The following is a 22,432-nucleotide window of genomic DNA, read 5'->3' on the forward strand; positions in this document are numbered from 1 at the left end:
AACTAGCTTTAGCGAGAAAAATTAGATGCAGAAAATGCATTATGTTTTGAAACATTCCCTAAGAAAATGAATTATAGGCACATTATGATAGAAGCACATTCTGTGACTTCTGTGATTAATGAGTATGCAGCCTTGCGTGGAGTAACATGAACAAACATTAAAATGGCCACTGCTGCTATCCCTTCACACTATTGTCAAGCTGCTTCAAAAATTACCATTGCATGGAGTGGGACCGTACAGGCTGTGGGCAATTCACAAATTGCTGCTACCTTGGGATGTGGGGCTGTGTATCAGCAGAGAATGCCAATATGTATATCTCAGTAATATTAATTACTTTACATTGATTCAGCAAAATTACTGTAAATAGTCTAAAACAGAATAACTTTTTTTAAAGGAGAAACTTCATTAAAATTAACATCTGATCTCTACTCCCAGATTGTAAGAGCACTAGAGAGTAAGGCCTGGTTCACATCTGTGTTCGGTATTTTGTTCGGGGAGACTGCTTGGGGACCCCCCAAACGGAATACCGAACCCATTGACAAGCAGTGAACAGTGAAAGCGCATGGACCCCATAGACTATAATGGGGTCCATGTGCTTTCCGCACAGAGTCCACACGAGTCATACAGAGAGGAAAGTAATTCATGAAGTACTTTTCTGTCCACATGTTCCGTGCATACACTGCGTGGAAAACACACGGACATCATTATAGTCTATGGGGTCCGTGTGCTTTCATAAGCTCACCGTTTTCTAATGTGTTCGATATTCCTTTCGGGGGGGGGGGGGTGTCCCCATGTGGACCTCCGGAATAGAATACCGAACGCAGATGTGTACCAGGCCTAAGTTATACCCATTGGCACCGCCCCATAGTTTTCTGTTACTAGAAATCTAACAAACCTCTGCAACCCGGCGCCCAGATGTAACTCTATATTGTTACAGAACTTAGTAGATTAGATCATTTCCCCAACCTGCAAAGGTCCTTTATGTCCTAATACTTTATTAGAATGAACAACGGTAAAATAAACAGCAAATATAAATATATATTTTTTTTAATAAGTCTTAAATCCAGAATTAAAGCATCAAAAAACTATCTTTAAGAAACATCTTTCACCTATTTTTTGGGCTGTATCCATATTAGTTTGATACAGCACAGTCTTATTTTCTTGGTGACATTCAGATAAATTATATGTTTTGAGTTTTTCTTCTGCCATTTTTTTTTTCATTTTATTATTTTCAATTTAAAGGAGTCTGAGGGTGTGCTCACATGTGCCAGATCTTGGAGAAATGTCTTGTGACTGAAATTCTGTTCCATTTATCTGACTAGGCCTATTTTGGAGAATTTCTGCAAACTCCATTAAGGTGAAAGGTTTTGATGTGCTGCTTGTAGAGGCACCCTAAAGAGACGGCTTGTGTCTGAATGTGTCTAATGGCTGGAAACATGCAGTGGAAGAAAACCGAAGACTCACAGCAGCAGATTTGCCATGCCGTGTACATTGCTTTTCTGGTGTTCAAGGTATGAAAATGTCCAAATTTTTGGCATAAATTAGTTTTTGGTGCAAATGGAGCTGCATAGATATTCATTAGGCGGTGAGGACTTTTTCAGCTAATGGCGGGTTCACACCTGCACCCAGTCTCCGCCTTCTGCCCGAAAAACTGGTCAGGAGACGGAAACCTGGTAGTCAGTGTCTGCCCGTGAGTGTCTTCTGGCCTCCGCAGCGAAAGTTTTTTTTTTTTTTTTTAACTGGACACAAAGTCCTGCATGCCTGACTTTGTGTTCAGTTAAAAAAATGGTTTTGCTGTGGAGAGGCAGAAGACGCTCACGGGCAGTCACTTTGCAAACCCATTCAAGTGAATGGGCTTGAAAACTGACTGGCGGTTTCCGTCTTCTGTCCAGTTTTTCGGGCAGAAGACGGAAACCTGTAAAGCAGAGACTGGGCGCAGGTATGAACCAGCCCTCAGTCACAACTTGCTGATAATGCAAATCCTCACAAATCTCCCCCCCTAGAGAAAGAAAGAAAAACGGTCTTTGCAGCCCACAGAAACCAATCACATCATATTTTTCCATTCATGTTCTGTTCTATAGAGGTGATCTGTGTATGCTATGGGCAATGCATGGTTTCCTAAGTCTGCCTCGGATTGTAGAATAAATATGATTCTGTATGGATTGCTCCAAAAAATCAGAAAAGGCCATTCTGGTGACCTTAAATGGGTTGTCTGCTTTCCAGATGGTCACCAATAATGACATAAGCAAATGTTACATCACTTTAGACTCGTATTCTCCATTACATAGGTGCTTAGTAGAGATGAGCGACCGGCGTTCAATCGAATTGGTATTCGATCGAATATCAGGCTGCTCGAGATATTTGATTTCAATCGAATACCACGCGGCAAAAATTGTATCCCCTCCCACCTTCCCTGTCGCTTTTTTTGCACCAATAACTGTGCAGGGGAGGAGGAACAGGAACTACAACAACGTAGGCATTGAAAAAAAATTGGAAAAAGTAATTGGCTGGCTAAATCAGGTGACCTCCACTTTATACAAAGAGTGGATTTCAGATTCGGTTCATATGAGACTGCTACACTGCTATATCTCAGGTATAGCAGAGTTGACACAGCGCTGCTACATCTCAGATGTAGCAGCATTGAGCGCACAGCACTGCTACATCTCAGGCGTAGCAGAGTTCAGCACACGGCCAGCTCTGCTGCATCTCAGGTGTAGCAGAGCTCAGCGTATGGCCAGCTCTGCTGCATCTCAGGTGTAGCAGAGTTCAGCGCACGGCCAGCTCTGCTGCATCTCAGGTGTAGCAGAGTTCAGCGCACGGCCAGCTCTGCTGCATCTCAGGTGTAGCAGAGCTCAGTGCACGGCCAGCTCTGCTGCATCTCAGGTGTAGCAGAGTTCAGCGCACGGCCAGTTCTGCTGCATCTCAGGTATAGCAGAGTTGAGCGCACAGCTCTGCTACACCTGAGATGTAGCAGAGCTGTGTCAACTCTGCTATACCTGAGATCGGACCACAATGGAGACTGCTGTGGACCAATCTTAGACTCTGCCTCCTCACAGACGAGCCTCCGGCAGAACCAGCTTTGATTGTCCGAATGCTGTACTCTGTATGGCATTTGGCCAATCCACACTGGTCAATGCATTCCTATGGGAATAAGTTAGCTCCCGCATTATTAGTGGCGTAATACAGGGACTTGGGCATGTTAGATGCCCCCAAGCATACTTCCCCGCTGTCCCAGTTGCATTCCAGAGGTGTTCTCCTCATTTGCTGAGGTGTCATAGTGGACTTGGTGACTCTCCTGAGTCGAAGAGTGGTTTCCCCTGAAACAAAGTTTTTTTCCCCATAGACTATAATGGGGTTCGATATTCGTTCGAATAGTTGAATATTGAGGGGCTATTCGAAATGAATATCGAATATTTCACTGATCACTCATCTCTAGTGCTTAGTATTTAGTACTGGCACAGACAGAGAAAGGTACAGACATCCTGTCTCTAAACTTGCACTGAATGATTTCAGTGCCTGACAGTGGGGGACACAACTGTGGTCTTGGAAACTACAGACATCTTGACTTGCATACATCAGCACCATTGAGATGCTGATGGGCTTAGCGAGGCTCCAAAGTAATGTAACAGGTTCTTAGGCCATTAAAGGTTACTGTATGCCATCTGTGAAATTTATCTGGAAAGAGGACATCCCCTTTAATAGAATGGCTGACAGGATTGGCACTCTACATTCATATACCAAATTAGATGACAAATTATAAATAAAGGCTGAAACTATAAGTGGCACTTGATTTGCCTAGGTGTTAGTGGGGTGCTAAGTGGACAATACCTTTCACATTAGTTACACCACTACAGGATGAAGCTTCATGAAATGTCAACTAGTATCTACAGTTTGTTAGGTAGAGGTATACAAGACAAAGCATCATTCTAAATGCCAGTATACAGGGCCATATCTGCCATGAGACAAGATGAATATCCCATCCCTAAAAGGGTGTCACTGACAATATTTCTTGGGTGAATCTCACAAGGTTTCATTTGGACTGAATATTTCTGAAACGAAACTGCCATTATTATACTCTGGGGTCATTTCAGACACCGTTTAAATTTTCACCTCCGGCAGCAGAAAAGCCAGAATTGGCTCCGCTGGTATAAAGATAAATATACAGCTGGCTACATCACAAAGAGCATTTCATTATTAAGTAATACAATAAACACGAACATGTATTTCTTTCCTAAGTTATTTTCCATTACAATTAGCTACGTTTTCTGGTAGTGTTTTATACAGACTCAATATCTACTAAGCAGCAGACAAGGCTGGACTTCCATGGTCTTATTGCCTTCTGCATTGCAGTATAATGGATATCTTAACATCAGAACAAGCTACAGAACAATGTGGAAATCAGATACATAATGTTCTCAGTAATGAAGCAATATCATTAATCCCCTATTGTATATAAATGACACAATACCTGCTGAAATACCTTTAATTTGTAAATTCTGATGAATAGCGTGCTCTAGAATATTCTATGGAAAGTTAAATTGCTGATGAGGTCGAATTTTCATCATTGTTTAGACGGTGCCAGTTGGATAACCTTGGTGGATTGTCTTATGTGAACACATTGGCTGATATCCTCAGTTTACTTGTATTATTTAGTTGTAGAATTATATGTAACATTCTTTTGGGATGACTAATAACTCTTGTTGAAACAAGTATAATTTACTGCTATTCAGATCTTTCTCCAGCAATATCTTCTACATGCGTCCTTAAAGCATTCCCACTTGTAAAGCCACTACTGCAGTCTAATAAGGATTAAATACCTTGCTACCTGCAATTTCATACTTCACACTCAGACTCCCCTTCTGCATATTTTGAGGGCTTATAACAACCCTTGTTAAGGTCATATGCATGTTATACAAGGTAGAGAGAAGAGATGCCTAATAAGTCCTCATGGATGCAGGCTGAGTCTCTCCCGATGGGGGATCTGATGCTCTGTGGCATCGGAATGGAACGGAACCCCCATTGAAGTCAAAGGGGGATAGATGGTATTCAGATGTCATCCAATTGGTCTCCCATTGACTTACTCAATATTGATAACCGACTCAATATTTATAATTACCGGTACTGTAATTTGGGACTTAGTGGTGATATTTTTATCTTTGTACAGATTTTGTAATATTAAAAGGCTTACTTGTTGCATATTTTGCATTGCTTGCTGTAAAAACTGTAACTGCTGATCCTTGGTCAAGCTTTCTTCTGTCCGTGCATGAAGTCCTTTGTCTTGTTTTAGAAGTTCTACCTCGTTCCTGTAAGCATCTAATTGCCACCGAAGACTGTCGTTCTCTTCCTTTAACGCATAAGCTTGTGCGGCAAGAGCTAAAATCACAAAGAAAGAAAGCAATGTTTGAGATATAAGTCTCATAGGGAGAAATGAATTTCAAAGCTTTGCTGCCTCTTTTACTTCAAATTCAGTTCTTTTCTAGGTATAAAGCCAAACATAACTACAACATCCATCAATCATACCTCAAATTAGTTATATTAAAGCGTTACTAAACTTTCAAAGAACTTTCGATTTTCTGTCAGTATTTGTGTCATTAATACATTTTGTAATCTGCTTTATTAACAAATTTCAGCTCCTTTCTGTGAAATCCTGCATTTCTTTGTCCTTCCCTTACTTCTCTACTGAGACATTGCTTCTCACTCATTTATAAAACATAGAAACTTGCTTCTGGTGACATATAAAAGAGGAGATTCATATGATACTAAGCACCTAAGATCTACTTGCATTATATTCAGATATCATCAGCTGAAAACTCAGTTGGGATCAGGATATTTATATAGTTACTTACACTTTAAAGTAATACTTCTGGCAGAAATGAATTAGAAGATTGAAGAATATCTGAAATGGCATGTAGTTTAGATACTAAAAGTAGGGAAGTACAGTACACAGATTCTACATCTCCACTTTGTTATTCCGCTCCTGTTCTAGGTTTCACTTCAAAAACTTACTATTAGGCATGGTTCACATCTGCGTTCAGTATTCCGTTTGGGGACGCCCTGAATGGAATACCGAACGCATTGACAATCGGTGAGCAGTGATACCACACGGACCCCATAGACTATAATGGGGTCTGTGTGTTTTCTGTGTGGTGTCTGCATGAGTCATGCGGAGAGGGAAGTAGTTCATGAAGTACTTTTCACTCCACATGACTCGTGTGGACAGCGCACAGAAAACACACGGACTCCATTATAATCTATGGGGTCTGTGTGCTTTCATAAGCTCACCATTTGTCAATGCGTGTGGTATTCTGTTTGGAGGGTCCCCACAGAATAGAATACCGAACACAGATTTTAACCAGGCCTTAGGAATTATAAAAATTCCTCAATCATAAAAATCATCTACTGAAGGCAATAAAGGTGACACAGAACACACAGCGTAACCAGTTCTCAAGAAACAGTCCAATCATAGCCACAGAGCCGTTGTTGTGACACGTGCACACCTAAAACAAGGTTACAAAGCAAGCCATCAAGGCATATGAGAGCTATATGTATGCATGCCATATCCCTTTAACCAAACTTGGTGCAAGTTTTAATGTGTAAAACAATAAGAGCAGAACTTGAGATAAACTTTTATAAGATCCATCCGAGAACAAGTATTCTTCAATCTCTTTTATTTTGCTTTTTATATGATTGTTTTTCAGAACTATATTGTTTTTACAGCAGTCTGGATTTAAGAGAACCATTAAAAATGCGTACTTATGCAGACACTTTATCTTTTCTTAGTACCAATAGCTTTAAGGCAGTCACCAGTTGAAGGAGAAATATAATGACTAAAACTGTATAAAAATGTAAATGCTGATATGAGAAAGTGTGGTGGTAACACAAGAACATTACCGCATTAGTAGCATTGAATGACACTTAAGTCATTTCCCTGGGATGCTCCATTTGGACTGTTTTCAATTTAATATGACATTTTTATTACCATAACTGATAGCAGGTGTTTGTGAGAAAATCGATTAGTATGCAGGGATGGAAATTACTTCTCCCAAATGAATTGTGCAGTCTGTAATATAGGACGAAAATTGAGTGGCAAAGTGCAAAAGGCCATAAAACATGTCCCAGCGACATTCTACATATAAATTATCTTGGTTAAGAAAAACATATAGGAGACCGTGGTGTCATTTCCAGAGACTGGGCTTCTTGCACTGTTATTTAGCTACTGATTATTTTCATGCATTCCATCATTTTATAATACAATCTTGTGTTCCTTGGAAGGAGAGAGAATGCCATTATGAGGAACAGATGTTCACAAAAGAAATACACTCGCGTCTTCTCACATTCTTTTCTTGAACAATGCCGCTGATTTCAATTTTGGATGAAGTCATCTTTTTTTTCTTCTTCTTTCTTTTTTTTTTATGTGAAATACTGCCGCAAAGAATATGACCTAATAATTGACTGGTGATGGAGTTTACATTTACTTAGTCGCAGAACTACTATATTCTGAATCCTGGATAATTACAGAAACTGAGTAAAGTTATGTAAAAAAAAAAAAAAAAAAAAAAAAAAAAAAGAGAGAACAGGTTTTTATATACTCTGTGCTAACAGAAAATGTTGTGGCCAATAATATGGCCATGAACCGATGAAGCAATGCAAGGGTAATCAGATCGTACAATGTTATGAGTCTAACAAACTGATGGGCCAGCAAATCCTACGGCCAAATCATCTGTTAATTTTACACTTTCTAGATTCTTAAGAAAATCAAGACTAAAAAACTGGGGGGGTTGTCCAGTTTGTACAATAAAAGTTATACAGTTTTCCAGTATACTTTATTTGTCAATACCTCATGGTTTTCTAGATCTCTGCTTGCTGTCATTCAATCTTTGAACACTTCCAGTGGTTAAAAAATCAGTCCCTGATCATGTGAAATACAGTCCATGGTCATGTGATGAAGCACACAGGTGCACCACTTGTTATAGTCACAACACAGTAATCAGACATCTGCCTGGTAATCAGCTGTGCACCTGTGTGTCCATCACATGACCATGGACTGTACATCACATGACCATGGGCTGTATTTCACATGATCAGGGACTGTACATCACATGACCATGGACTGTACATCACATGACCAGGGACTGTACATCACATGACCATGGACTGTACATCACATGACGATGGACTGTACATCACATGACCATGGACTGTACATCACATGACCATGGACTGTATTTCACATGATCAGGGACTGTACATCACATGACCATGGACTGTACATCACATGACCAGGGACTGTACATCACATGACCATGGACTGTACATCACATGACCATGGACTGTACATCACATGATCAGGGACTGTACATCACATGACCATGGACTGTACATCCCACGACGATGGACTGTATTTCACATGACCATGGACTGTATATCACATGACCATGGACTGTATATCACATGACCATGGACTGTACATCACATGACGATGCACTGTATATCACATGATCGGGGAATGATTTTTATCTACTGGATGTAGGCAAAATGAATAACAGTAAACAGTAGTCTAGAAAACCGTGAAGAGTTGATACAGAAAGTATATTAGATAACTATATAACTTTTTATTATACAAACAATAGCATTTATTCCCTGAAACTGGACAACCCCTAAAGGACATACTGAAGTGGTATTACAATGACTCACAACATAGTATCATTTTACTACTAAGTCTGAGCCTACATGGAAACTTTACAGCAGTGTGACTTTCTAATTTTAAGAAAAACTAACTTACATGCAGCTCAGCACATCCCTGTGGACTGTAGCGATCATTCAATTTTATTTTTTTTTTTTAAGTCCCACTACAAAAAGTCTCAGTGTAACCCAAACCTAAATTTGGAAGAGGAGACATTCCCGGCCTAACGTTTAGGGCTTTGCATTCTGATATTACATGCCCCTTGGGGACTGTTCCTCTGAGGTGACGCAGGAGTACCCAATGGTGGAATGGAAAAAGTGAAATTGTTAGTACAGTCCTATGAAAAAGTTTGGGCACCCCTATTAATCTTAATCATTTTTAGTTCTAAATATTTTGGTGTTTATAACAGCCATTTCAGTTTGATATATCTAATAACTGATGGACACAGTAATATTTCAGGATTGAAATGAGGTTTATTGTACTAACAGAAAATGTGCAATATGCATTAAACCAAAATTTGACCGGTGCAAAAGTATGGGCACCTCAACAGAAAAGTGACATTAATATTTAGTAGATCCTCCTTTTGCAAAGATAACAGCCTCTAGTCGCTTCCTGTAGCTTTTAATCAGTTCCTGGATAAAGGTATTTTGGACAAACAATTCAAGTTCAGTTAAGTTAGATGGTCGCCGAGCATGGACAGCCCGCTTCAAATCATCCCACAGATGTTCAATGATATTCAGGTCTGGGGACTGGGATGGCCATTCCAGAACATTGTAATTGTTCCTCTGCATGAATGCCTGAGGATTTGGAGCGGTGTTTTGGATCATTGTCTTGCTGAAATATCCATCCCCGGCGTAACTTCAACTTCGTCACTGATTCTTGAACATTATTCTCAAGAATCTGCTGATACTGAGTGGAATCCATGCGACTCTCAACTTTAACAAGATTCCCGATGCCGGCATTGGCCACACAGCCCCAAAGCATGATGGAACCTCCACCAAATTTTACAGTGGGTAGCATGTGTTTTTCTTGGAATGCTGTTTCTTTTTGGACGCCATGCATAACGCCTTTTTTTTATAACCAAACAACTCAATTTTTGTTTCCAAAATGAAGCTGCCTTGTCCAAATGTGCTTTTTCATACCTCAGGCAACTCTATTTGTGGCGTACGTGCAGAAACGGCTTCTTTCTCATCACTCTCCCATACAGCTTCTATTTGTGCAAAGTGCGCTGTATAGTTGACCGATGCACAGTGACACCATCTGCAGCAAGATGATGCTGCAGCTCTTTGGAGGTGGTCTGTGGATTGTCCTTGACTGTTCTCACCATTCTTCTTCTCTGCCTTTCTGATATTTTTCTTGGCCTGCCACTTCTGGGCTTAACAAGAACTATCCCTGTGGTCTTCCATTTCCTTACTATGTTCCTCACAGTGGAAACTGACAGGTTAAATCTCTGAGACAACTTTTTGTATCCTTCCCCTGAACAACTATGTTGAACAATCTTTGTTTTCAGATCATTTGAGAGTTGTTTTGAGTAGCCCATGATGCCACTCTTCAGAGGAGATTCAAATAGGAGATCAACTTGCAATTGGCCACCTTAAATACCTTTTCTTATGATTGGATACATCTGGCTATGAAGTTCAAAGCTCACTGAGGTTACAAAACCAATTTTGTGCTTCAGTAAGTCAGTAAAAAGTAGTTAGGGGAATTCAAATCAATAAAATGATAAGGGTGCCCATACTTTTGCACCGGTCAAATTTTGGTTTAATGCATATTGCACATTTTCTGTTAGTACAATAAACCTCATTTCAATCCTGAAATATTACTGTGTCCATCAGTTATTAGATATATCAAACTGAAATGGCTGTTGCAAACACCAAAATATTTAGAACAAAAAATGATTAAGATTAATAGGGGTGCCCAAACTTTTTCATAGGACTGTAATTAAATCCAGTGATACAGCACTTGGGGCCTCTAAATGTAACCCTCATACTGAGTCACTCACTTTGTGCCCTAATTCGTGAGCCCACTGGGTCTCAATACATGAAGAAAATGTCACTTAGTGGAGCCTGTGTTGCTCAATATCTACTGGGTAGGGGTTCTTCCCTACTTGTTTCTATACGTTATCACTTAGGAGCAACTGAGTCTGGTAATAAATGTACCCTTGTATTTGAGTATCACAGAATATGTACTCTATGTTGTACTCTTGTTTGTTATGTTTTGATTATTTCTGAATGGAGAAAGGGGAGGAGAAATTAAAATCAAAATAAAAACATGGAACGGGGTCAAAGAGTTGTGCAAATGTTTCTCATTTGCAACTAGTGTAATATGACTAAAGAAGGGTAAAATGTGTAACTCTATAAAGGACAACTTTACTAAAAAGAGAGATCAGAAGTTAGGTGACAATGATAAATATCTGCGGCAACACGGTGGTTAGCACTGCAGCCTTGCAGCACTGGGGTCCTGGGTTCGAATTCCGCCAGAAGCAACATCTGCAAGGAGTTTGAATGTTCTCCCCGTATTTGCGTGGATTTCCTCCCATTCTACAAATTATTTAATGAAAGGAAAAAAAAAAAAAAGTACATTGTAATCCCTATATGGGGCTAACAATCTACATTAAAAAAAAGATAAATATCTGGTGCAGATTTACAAAATTCACAGGCAGGCACCACATTTAGTATTTTAAACTACTTCTGGACATGGATGTTCAAGGGGGCATGGTTTAATAAGAAAAAGCATAGATTTGTGAAAAGAGAATTATTTAAAATGTGACACCAAAATTCTGCCACAAATTAAACCAACCACTATCTAAATATTACACAAGATTAGTAAATATCAGTGGGGTGAATTTGTAAGACTCACATTCTGTACACTAGAATTAGTCAATTACTCCACAGGCTATAAATGTGCCTGAATTATTATTAATAATACATTTTATTTATATAATGCCAGCATATTCCGCAGAACTGTACAATTTGGATCCGGCCTCTTAATATTTCAGGCGCACTCCCACATGTCAGAATTGTAACTTATGCCATTCAGGAACTGGTAAAGATGTCAGGTATAACCTGTCATTTTTCTGGTGTAAATTTAAAGTTTATAGTACATTTGTTACGCCAAGGCATCCTTGTCTGAGTTCGCCTTGGTATCCAGCCTGCCTTGCTCACTTTTGTAAAAAAAGTGGTGAGTGCGGTGTTGAATGGAGGATGAACTAAAATTTACACCAACCTATACCAGAAAACAGGCAAAGATGGCTTAGTAAATTCCCCATGATCTGAAGATATTAACTTTTTCTCTAGTTCTGCAAAATGCCCAATGAAATAATACTTCATTAAGTATGGTGTCTTACAGAATACATAGCTTTATCCCATTTACTTTGCAGGTAGTTTTTAAATGTAGCAATTTTTTGCTGCAGCGTTTCTGCTGTGGCCAAAATGGTGCACTCTCGCAACGTGGGGCTTCAGCCTAAAAGATCTTTTCAAAACTAATATGTGAAATTTGGAAAACTAAGCGATTATAAAGCCAAATTCACGCAAATTTTATATTATTTTGAGATCAATAGGCGCCACTTACAAATTTTATGTCGAATGGATCCTCCAGTGGTGGTTGTGGTACTCAGTTTCTAACAGTAAGTGGCACAGTGACCAAAGATTTGAGCTCTGTAACAAATGCAGTTTCACATCGTGCATGAATATAATCGTGAAGCTCTCAAAATAAACTCTCAAAATGCCAAGAAAAGAATCACATCAGTTTACAGTAAATAAGAGAGAGCAAAAGAGGGGAGAAGGAAGGCTTTTTGTAGATATAGAGAGATCAAATGAACAAATAATAGCAATGTGCCTATAGCAGTCATAATGGGGAAATTTATTATGGTGGCTGTGTCTTAATTGTGGCCTAAAATTAATGCACAAGGTCACTTCTAATTTTAGGTAATTTTTCGCTCTTAAAACAAAGGGGTATGGCCAAGATAAAAAAGGGGTATGGCTTAAAATGAAACATGGCAACAATAGTGCCAACATTTTGGAATACAATTCTAACACGGAGTGAGCCACCTAATAGGTTGTATAAACCTCTATGGATAGACAGTCTAAAGATGCACCAAATTTACTACCCGGCATTAACCACTGTGATAAATCAGGTGTGTTTTCAGACTGCCTGTAACTATTAGCACATGGGAAGCAATACCTCCTTCAATTGTAAAGTTTATATTACCATATGTCAGTGGAAAAGCTGTGGAGATTCCTGCTGTCCTTATTTGCACTAGGTTTTATGTATGGCCCCACAAAGTGGAAGGCAAGAAGGACTAATAAGAACTTCTGGAGTGTCAGTCAAGCACAGCTATGGCCTCAATGAAATCATGGTCCGGACAAGACATTACAAGTAGAGCCTCACATAACACCGATGATGTCATGATGCAGTCAAAAGGCTTTGAAATAAACACACAGTCTTCAAAACGCAACCTGATCCAATTGTAATGATCTCAGTCTAAGTGATAAAAAACAATACTGACAATTTAATGATCTGCTGATCGGCCTACCTCGCGAGCTTCATAACAACATATGGTCTATGTTAAAGAAGATAAAGCAGATTTTTCTCTGACTTGTTTATCTTCTGCGGTCCGGCCATAGTTGCTCCGGCCATTGGTCCTGAGCTGAATAAATGTATAGAAAACAACAGCCAAGTTTCCTTGTTCTTGGAAATCTCCCTATCAACTTCTCTTAACTAGGAAGACAAGTTCATCTGTCGGTGAACATAATACTTCTTCATACCCTAACAATATAACTAAACAAACACTTTAGGAAACGCAAATGTTCCATTATGAACACTATGGTGTGCAAAATTAAATGTGCTTGTGAATTTAGGGTCTATTCACATCAGCTTTAACGGATGCAAAAAACTGATGAAAACAGATGGCCATCCATTTACATAGAGAGAAGTGTATACTAAAGTTTTTGTGTCCTTGTTTTTGTGTTCCTGTTTTATTTCATCTGCTAAACGGATATGCTAAAAGGATGTAAAAACTTAATGTGAATGGCGTCTTATAAAAATAGAAATGTCTTGGCAAGTAATGTTTCATGATTTTCAAATTAGGATGGTTCAACTTGCTTCATTAATATGGTCATTTAGAAATAAGAAACCATATTTTTTTTTAGTATTTTAGGGGCCCACTACATAGATTTGTGTTCCTCGAGTATCCACAGATACCATTATTTAACATATAAATCAATTCACAGTTGACCATTTTGCAGCTATGTTTTGAAGCTTAGGTTTATGTTTAGGTATAAAATAAAGAGGTTGTTAAAACTTATAAAGAAGTATGCATTTTCCTCCAAGGAACAGCGCCATTCTTGTTTGCGAGTTGTGTCTAATATTGCAATATTACCCAAAGCCTATAAACAAGAATAGAGTTGTTTCTGGAAAAACATTTCTACTAAAACAATTCTTTTAGGCAATGTGTTTAGATTAGATAGAATTATTGAAAGAAGTCTAAACAAAACTTTATAAGCATTAATAAAAAGAATGATCCATCTCCATTACCACGAGCAATGAAGGGTAATCTAAAGAAGCTGCTCACTGATGGAATGGATCACTCCAGTCCCCCCCAGGATTTTTTTTAAAACATTAGCCCAAAAAATGCATTTTTGAGGCGTTTTTTTAACTAGTTAGCTGTGCTTGCACACCTTATAAAACTGACCTTATTTGTGTACTATTAGCTGCATTGGGAGCGTGCACGCAAGGCCAGTGGCATAGAAGAACCGCCAAGCCTCGTGCTTGTAACCCATTCCTCCCTTTTGAAGATAAGAAAGAGAGAGAAAATGTGCGGCGCGCTGTGCGCACCGCAGCAAACTTGGCTCCACCCACTTTTATGTTTTATTCTCATTCATTTTTCAAGTGCTCCCACACAGTATAATCCTCCTACAGTCACCCGTAAATTATATGTCCCCCCCTCCATCTCTCCCCCAGTTTCATACACACCCTTCACCTGCCCCTAGTTTCATGTCCCCCCTCCATCTCTGTCCCCAGTTTCATGTCCCCCCGTTTCTGCCCAGTTTCATGCCATTCACCCCCCTTCATCTGCCCCGTGTCATGCTGTTCTCCCCGCCCCCTTCATTTTCCCCAGTGTCATGCTGTTCTCTCCCCTTCATCTGCCCCAGTGTCATGCTGTTCTCCCCCCCTTCATCTGCCCCAGTGTCATGCCATTCTCCCTCCCCCTCATTTGCCCCAGTGTCATGCTGTTCTCTCTCCTTTCATCTGCCCCAGTGTCATGCTGTTCTCTCTCCCTTCATCTGCCCCAGTGTCATGCTGTTCTCTCTCCCTTCATCTGCCCCAGTGTCATGCTGTTCTCTCCCCCTTCATCTGCGCCAGTGTCATGCTGTTCTCTCGCCCTTCATCTGCCCCAGTGTCATGCCATTCTCCCTCCCCCTCATTTGCCCCAGTGTCATGCTGTTCTCTCTCCCTTCATCTGCCCCAGTGTCATGCCGTTCTCCCCCCTCCCTCTTCATCTGCCCCCAGTTTCATGGGCCCCCTATATTATGTTCCATTTTAATGTTTAACACACACAAAAAAAACCACTCTCCTTCCCTCGCTCCCCTGCCGCTCTCTCCGCAGTCTCACTCATACACATATTGTAGGCGCGATGTGACGTCATTACATCGCGGCTACAAATGCCGGAGCGCAGCATTAAAGCAGGAGCTGAACTTTAACAGCTCCTGCTTTAAACGCCTATGTATTCAGCTCATTGCCAATGAGTTAAATCGGGACATACCTCCCGCCAACCAGAACCATTTTGTTAGGTCCGGGCTGCGGGGCCCCGCTGGGCGGGGGCCCCAGGTGGTTGCCCGGCTCTGGATCCGCCCCTGTGTAATACCACCTATTTATGAGGACATGACTGGTCTAGGTATAGGACACATATAGGACCTGCTCCATAATTTGCAGCTCTTCAATGTGGCCCTAACACACAGCCGCAAAAACAACGGCCATGTGTACTGGGCCCATTGAAATATAATAGTACATACTTTTATCCACAATTGAGGATGACGCTAGGTTCACACCTGCGTTCAGCTGTCTGTTCTGTGGTTTCCGTCTTCTGCATGCAAGAAGACGGAAACCACAGACCAGGTCCGGCCGTGAGCGTTTTATGCTCTCCGCCGCAAAACCGTTTTTTAAATCCGGACACAGAGTACTGCATATCCGACTCTGTGTCCGGATTAAAAAAAAACGGTTTAGCGGCGGAGAGCATAAAACGCTCACCGCCGCTCACGGCCAGACAGCTTTCTCACCCATTCAAATGAAAGAGTCCTGCAGGTTTCCGTCTCCTGCCTCTGTTTTATGCAGGAAATGGAAACCTGCAGAACGGACACCTGGGCGCAGATGTGAACGAGCCCTAAAAAGTACAGTCATGTGCATTACAGCTTAGTAACTCCTTGTGCCTCATATTAATAGCAGTTAACCCCATCATGTCCTTCACATTAACCCCCTGTGTGCTTTACATAAGGGATACTGATATGTGAGAGACATGGGGTAATAATGAAGTATCTTCATGATTAGTACCCCATATATCTCACACATCAGTAACCCTTATGGTGAAGTACATAGGGGGTTAATGTGAGGGACATGATGGGGTTAGTTGCTATTAATATGAGGCACAAGGAGTTACTAAAACTAAATGAATAACTCCAAATGCCTGACATTAATAGGCAGAGTAAGTGTAACCCCCCTCCAGCCTGTACCTGGGTGTTCCTTATTTACTTTCAGTTTGCTGAGGCTTCCTCTTCTTCCTCTCAGGTGTGCAGGATGGCAGGGATCTTCTGTAGAGCAATAAGCTCCGCCTCCTGGGCTCTCCTCACCCTTTCATTGGTTGACAGAGGGCAGCCAGAGAAGGGGGGTGAGGAGGAGCTTCCTGACAGCGCTGAGTGGAGCTTCCTGGATCAATAGCTGCAGCTCCCTGCGCTGGCTGCTCTACTCTGTTAGCCGCTGCTGCAGTGCTGGGGCCCTCTGCAATTGCCCTGCCGACCGACCCAACCTGCATTTTGTTAGGTGCGGGCACTGCCGCGGTTGCCCGGCTCGCCCGGCCCTGGATCCGCCCCTGTGTTTTACTCTCATTCAGAATATAGACTTGGGCGCAGACGGACCCCTCACCAATCATCTCAAAAGGAGAACTAAAGATAGCTGAGGGTTGTAAGTTTAGCCCCCATTGAAGTGAATGGAGCAAAAGTACTTTTGTATCCACCGTAACTACATTCTTATTGTGAGTGAAACACTCCCCTTCTTAGAATTGGTGGGGGTCTCTGCGGCTGAACTCTATCCGATTAGCAATTATCTTTTGTGGCGTTACACCTTTAATCTGGTCTAGTAAAGACACAGATGAATGAAGTATAAACTACATCCAGCTTCTAACTAATACTCCTGAGTACTACTGTCATTATTATTACAGTCTAGGACCCTAATACACCGCAGATGGCACGAAAAGTATTAGAAGACCACTTACCTGAAATAAGGAAAACATAGTTCAATAAGAGGGAACTTTAGAATAAAACTGGAGCTGACTAATTACTACTGAATGTAGAGTTTTATATAAAAGGGGTAAATCACTGAGATATCTCCAAACAGTGGTAGTACTTTGTATAAACTAAAGTCTTTTGAAAATAGACTTCTGGAATTCTATATTAGTAAATGACTTGTCTGTGCTGTTTTATGGTTGTTGTTTCAAGAATAACAGTTGTATTTATTAATCCTACTACTAATATTATAAATGTGAAAGTTTGTGTGTTTGGATGTTTGTTCCTCAATCACGCAAAACGGCTAAACAGATTGGAAAGAAATTTGGCACACAGTTTGTAACCTCGATTAACACACAGGCTACTTTTTATCCCGGTAAATGACGTGGCTTCATGACGGTTATGAATTTATGTTCGCATACTATGCTCTTGCAGCAGCTTATCTCAGGTTCTGATAAAGCCAGGTCTGTTATCTTTCTATGTAAACACTCAGATAACCCTCAGTCCATTCTGTACACGCATTTGCATATTATCTGATCAGCTCCAGGCAACATGCTGACACACTGGATGGGAAAACGCCTTTAATCCAAATTGGCAGTTTGCTTCTTTTAAACATGCCGGGAAAAAGAAAATCTAATTTGTTGCAAAATTCTAAAACTATGATAGCTATGAGCATAGCCAGAAGTCAACAGAGTTCTCCTCAAGCGGAGCTGACAGGGATCATCGGTGCCAACAACACACTCATTATATGGTGTCCCAGCGAGCTGCTGAGATGCCAGAACAATCACAGGGCACAGCGCAAGGAACGGGTTTAGCGGCAGGCCAGCTTAACAGCTGCCGAAACGCCAGGGCAGGTGTATCATCAACACCAACCACATGCTCATTATATGGCGTCCCAGCGAGCTGTTGAGATGTCAGTACAATCATAGGCACAGCGTGAGGAACAAGTTCAGTAGCAGGACAGCTTGAGAGTTGCCAAAACGCCAAAGAAGGCAAACCATCGATGGCAGCAATTTGCTGAATATAGGCAGATCATCAATATCAACAACACGCAGATGAGGTCATAGGCGGAGACACGCACACAAACGACATACAAAATAAAATAAAATACAAGAGTGCGAAACTGGGCAATTCTTATAGGGCCACTACACAAACAAAAAATGAAATATACCCTCCTGCTAGTAGGTAAATATTAATGGTGAATCTTTAGTGGGAATCATTACAGATTTCATTTCTATACATTCGTCATAGGTTTGACATAGGTTGTACTCCACATACTGTATGTATTTATGCCAATTAAACATGAGCTATGTGGAACCTCCTAGAGCTCGGAGGATGGGATGACTGCATAGTGCTTTCAAGTGTCAGTTATGACATCAGTGACTCGGATAACGCTCATGTAAATGCACTTACACTGCAGGAAAAAACATGATTGCTGTATTGGATGGCGGCTGTGCAGAAGTATAAGAATTATGCTTCATAGCATCATCAACCATAATTATATGTGGATTATGCAGATACAATAATCCTAGCGCTCTTCCTTGGTTCAGTACACACAAAGACATAAAATGGATGTCTGCACGCTCCTGCTGCCTTATTATTAATACTTATATATATATATATATATATATATATATATATATATATATATATATATATATATATCTTTGACAGCTCTATGACAGTACATTGAGAAGGAATATTATAGTGTCCAGCAAAATTATGAAACTGAATACATAATGGATGTCTATCTCAGAGAAAAAAAAATACAATTACATTTTATCCTGGCCAATAATTGTAATAGCAACAGGGTCGCAAAAAATACAAAAAAAAAAGTTCAGCAGTCTTTGTTCCTGCAACCTAGTTCTCTGTATAGAATTATTGCCAATATTTGTAATGGCACATCATTTATTTTTACTGATAGAGATTGGAATCTAATGGCCAATTGTAGCTAAGCCAGGAAGAACAATACAGCCTTTTCTTTGGTTTTCCAGGGCTATAAAGATTATATTAGGGTATAGCAGGATTAGAAATTTTCTACTGTATTATTATTGTAATCACTCCTTTTTCAAGAGGGAATAATCTTGTAACCTACCAGCATACAGGGAATTAGATTTTCCTTTACAATAGCCTGCAGGTGCTGTCAGCTCATATAACAGCCATATCCATCTTTCATGTGATGCAGATGTTTATTTGTTCTAACCCTTTATAACGGCCACTGTCAATGCCACTTACACAGAATACAGGCTGCCAGAAAACCAATGGACTCTGTATAAAGAAATTGTAAGGTAGTACAGTTCCCAGCCCAAACTGATCAGATCTTGTCAACTTGACTAGAGATCTGTAACATGCAACAGGTGTGGACCCACTGTGTCATACAAGTGGTATAGCATTCAGCTCCTCCTGAGGGTATTCTCTAAATGATCTTCTAGTATGCACCCTTTGTCCAGAGTTCTATTTGAATCAAATGTTACGTTTCCAGGATGGATCTGACCGAGTCATGTGATCAGTCTCCTACCTCCGATCACTGGTAGTACCAGTACTAAGGGGGTCGGCAAAATAAATCATTATAATAGTAGTCCTCATAGCACAGGTAAGTACTTGTGAATAAAGAAGACGAGGGAGGACGCTGAGGATCAGAATTTGGGTGCTGATTCTGATCATGCACAGGCTCAACCAACGTAGAACTCTGGAGATAGTGGTTAAAGGGGTTGTCCCATCACAAGGATCCTATCTATACTGCTAGTTTATGTGGATTTAAGACTTTTCCTAAATACATTGCTTTATCAAAACTGCTTTGTTTGGCTGCTATCTTAATTTATTCACTTCATTGTTTACACTCCGTTTCTATGGCCCTTGGGATTATCTGCTCATTTGTCAAGTGATGTAGCTGCCTGCTCTTAGGGGGGAGGGAGGGGCTGGGAGCAGCTCTGAGCTGTTTGTGTCTTATAAGTAGCAGAGCTTCTCAGATAGGGGGAGGTGAGAGCTCCGGGATTTCTGAGCTCTTATCAGTCGGTTTAATTGAATTTGGCTGATAAAGGCTGAGATAGGGGGTCCATTACCTCTGTTTGTAATGCAAACTGACTCAAATCCAGCTCTGCTACATCAGCTTCACACTGTGGTAATTCATTTACAACCAATCCCATGCAAGTGAAACCCCACCCACCTATGTGCCGAGAGAAGCAGGAAGTGAAGAGAGCACAACAGCCTGCAGGTTAGTGTACAAGCGTCATGGGAACACCCTTTTAAACAGTCCCTGGACAACCCTGGTAATCCCTGTGTCTTCACTGCAAGAAACCACCAGGTTGCTCCTTTGGGAGTTTTCACGGTTTAGGTGACAATTTTTTTATTTTTATTTTATTGGCCCCATTTACAGAACATAAAAAATTATTATAAAAATAAATTGGGTAACTCCTTTAAAACATAATTTGCCATATTATCCATTAGTAGTTTGCCATAAAGAACAAAATGGGAATTATGTGAAAAAAAAAATATCACCAAGTACAGTTCAGTAACAGATGTAGCAGTACAGGAGAAGACTCATTTTTCATAATGTACTGAAAAGCCTTCACTTTAAGAAGCTCTGATTCTTATATAAGCGGCCGATGTTAATTTTGCCACGATTCAATGATATGGTAGGCTGCCAATGTAAATTGGAACGTGCCAATAGTCATGTATTTTATTTTTTTTTTGCAGAAAGCGATGCTGATAAGGCATGGCAGTGCCTTATTGTACATAACAAGCTGTGTGACAGCTTGCCTTCCTTTGCCCACACTCTTGTGAGTAAAGCTGCATTACAAACTATACAATGTTAATCATGCCAAGAATTACATGACCTAGTTTGAACTATCAAACGGTTTCCAGCACAATGTAATAAAACCGATATGTAAGATATGGCGTATCCAGCCAGTGCAGATACTCTGAAGACCTGTTGATATGATGTTCAATTCTGCAGGTAGTGTGGCCCAGTCATGGCAGAACTGCACAAGAACAGGTGCAAAGGGCATGATAATATAGGTATCTGCCAGTATTTCATACACAAATCGTATTCATCTGCGGCAGGATTAACAGACAAACTGCAAGCCTAAATCTGTATTAAAGATATTTTATACAAACCTCACTTCTAAATGACTTTTTATTCACATGGAGACCAAGACCCACTCTAAACAGAGAATTAGGCAATGCCAAGTGTCTGCTTTTATGTCTGACTGATATATGACCTTTTCAAAGCAAGCAGTTTATATCGGAAAACCTAAGAGCCTTCCATTATCTCCTTTCAATTCCCCTCTCTGCTACATGAACTTGCAAAACTGCATTGCTAATACTTGCATTTTGAAACACAGGAGGAGTGCTAGTTATCCATACAAGTCTACCTACAGGTAATTTCATGCAATTTTCTCAAATATGTACTGTGGGTTCAGACAGAGTACAGTGGCCACTTCATTTAAAGAACACTCTGCCTTTCCAGGACATTGGCCTAGCAAGTTGTTTTTGCATGAGTTTTCACAATATGCTTTTAAAATAGGCCATTTGGGTTTTATTCAGGTTTTAAGCCAGAAAAAGTGTATATCTTTAAAGAAGACCTTTAGCAAGCCCAGCTCTTTTCATTTCACCTCATTTGATTCTGTGATTCTGGCACAGCTGGAAATTTTTCTCCAGTCCTCATCATTCCTGACCAAACATACATATATATATATATATATATATATATATATATATATATATATATATATATATATATATATGTGTGTGTCTCATATACTGCTTAGGCTCTGTACTGTCAGGTGAGCAATGCAAGTCAGGATCAGACGAGGGGTGTGATTCTGAGCTCTGACACTGGCTGCCTTCTGAGCTCTGAATGACCAGTCCCCCCCTTCCCGGCCTGTTCCTGCCTGACACCACCCACATGACAGCAGAGCCTAAATAGCGTATCAGATACCAAAACTATCTGAACTGATAGCTCAGGCACGGTGGGGGCTGGAGAAAAAATTCAAACTGCATCCGAATCAGTTAAAGAGGACCTTTCACCACTTTTGGGCACAGGCAGTTCTATATACTGCCAGAAAGCTGACAGTGCGCTGAATTCAGCGCACTGTCGGCTTTCCCGATCTGTGCCCGGTGTGAAGAGCTTACGGCCCGGTACCGTAGCTCTTCTATGGTCAGAAGGGCGTTTCTGACCATTAGCCAGGAACGTCCTTCTGCCTCGCGGCGCCAATCGCGCTGTGCTGTGGAGCGGGGAGGAACTCCCCCCTCC

At 40.6% G+C, this 22,432-nt stretch overlaps 1 protein-coding gene across 3 annotated transcripts in view; it reads right to left on the reverse strand.

Moving 5' to 3' along the window:
* Positions 1-22,432, reverse strand: part of ENOX1 (ecto-NOX disulfide-thiol exchanger 1) — a 477,272-nt gene that overhangs the window by 34,161 nt on the left and 420,679 nt on the right. For all 3 annotated transcript variants that reach the window (XM_075265460.1, XM_075265459.1, XM_075265458.1), the window contains one exon: positions 5,189-5,373. In XM_075265460.1, coding sequence (XP_075121561.1) covers positions 5,189-5,373 — 185 coding nt within the window. The remainder of the gene's footprint in view (positions 1-5,188; positions 5,374-22,432) is intronic.

This window comes from Leptodactylus fuscus, chromosome 2 (genome assembly GCF_031893055.1).
Source record: "Leptodactylus fuscus isolate aLepFus1 chromosome 2, aLepFus1.hap2, whole genome shotgun sequence".
Classification (NCBI taxonomy): domain Eukaryota; kingdom Metazoa; phylum Chordata; class Amphibia; order Anura; family Leptodactylidae; genus Leptodactylus; species Leptodactylus fuscus.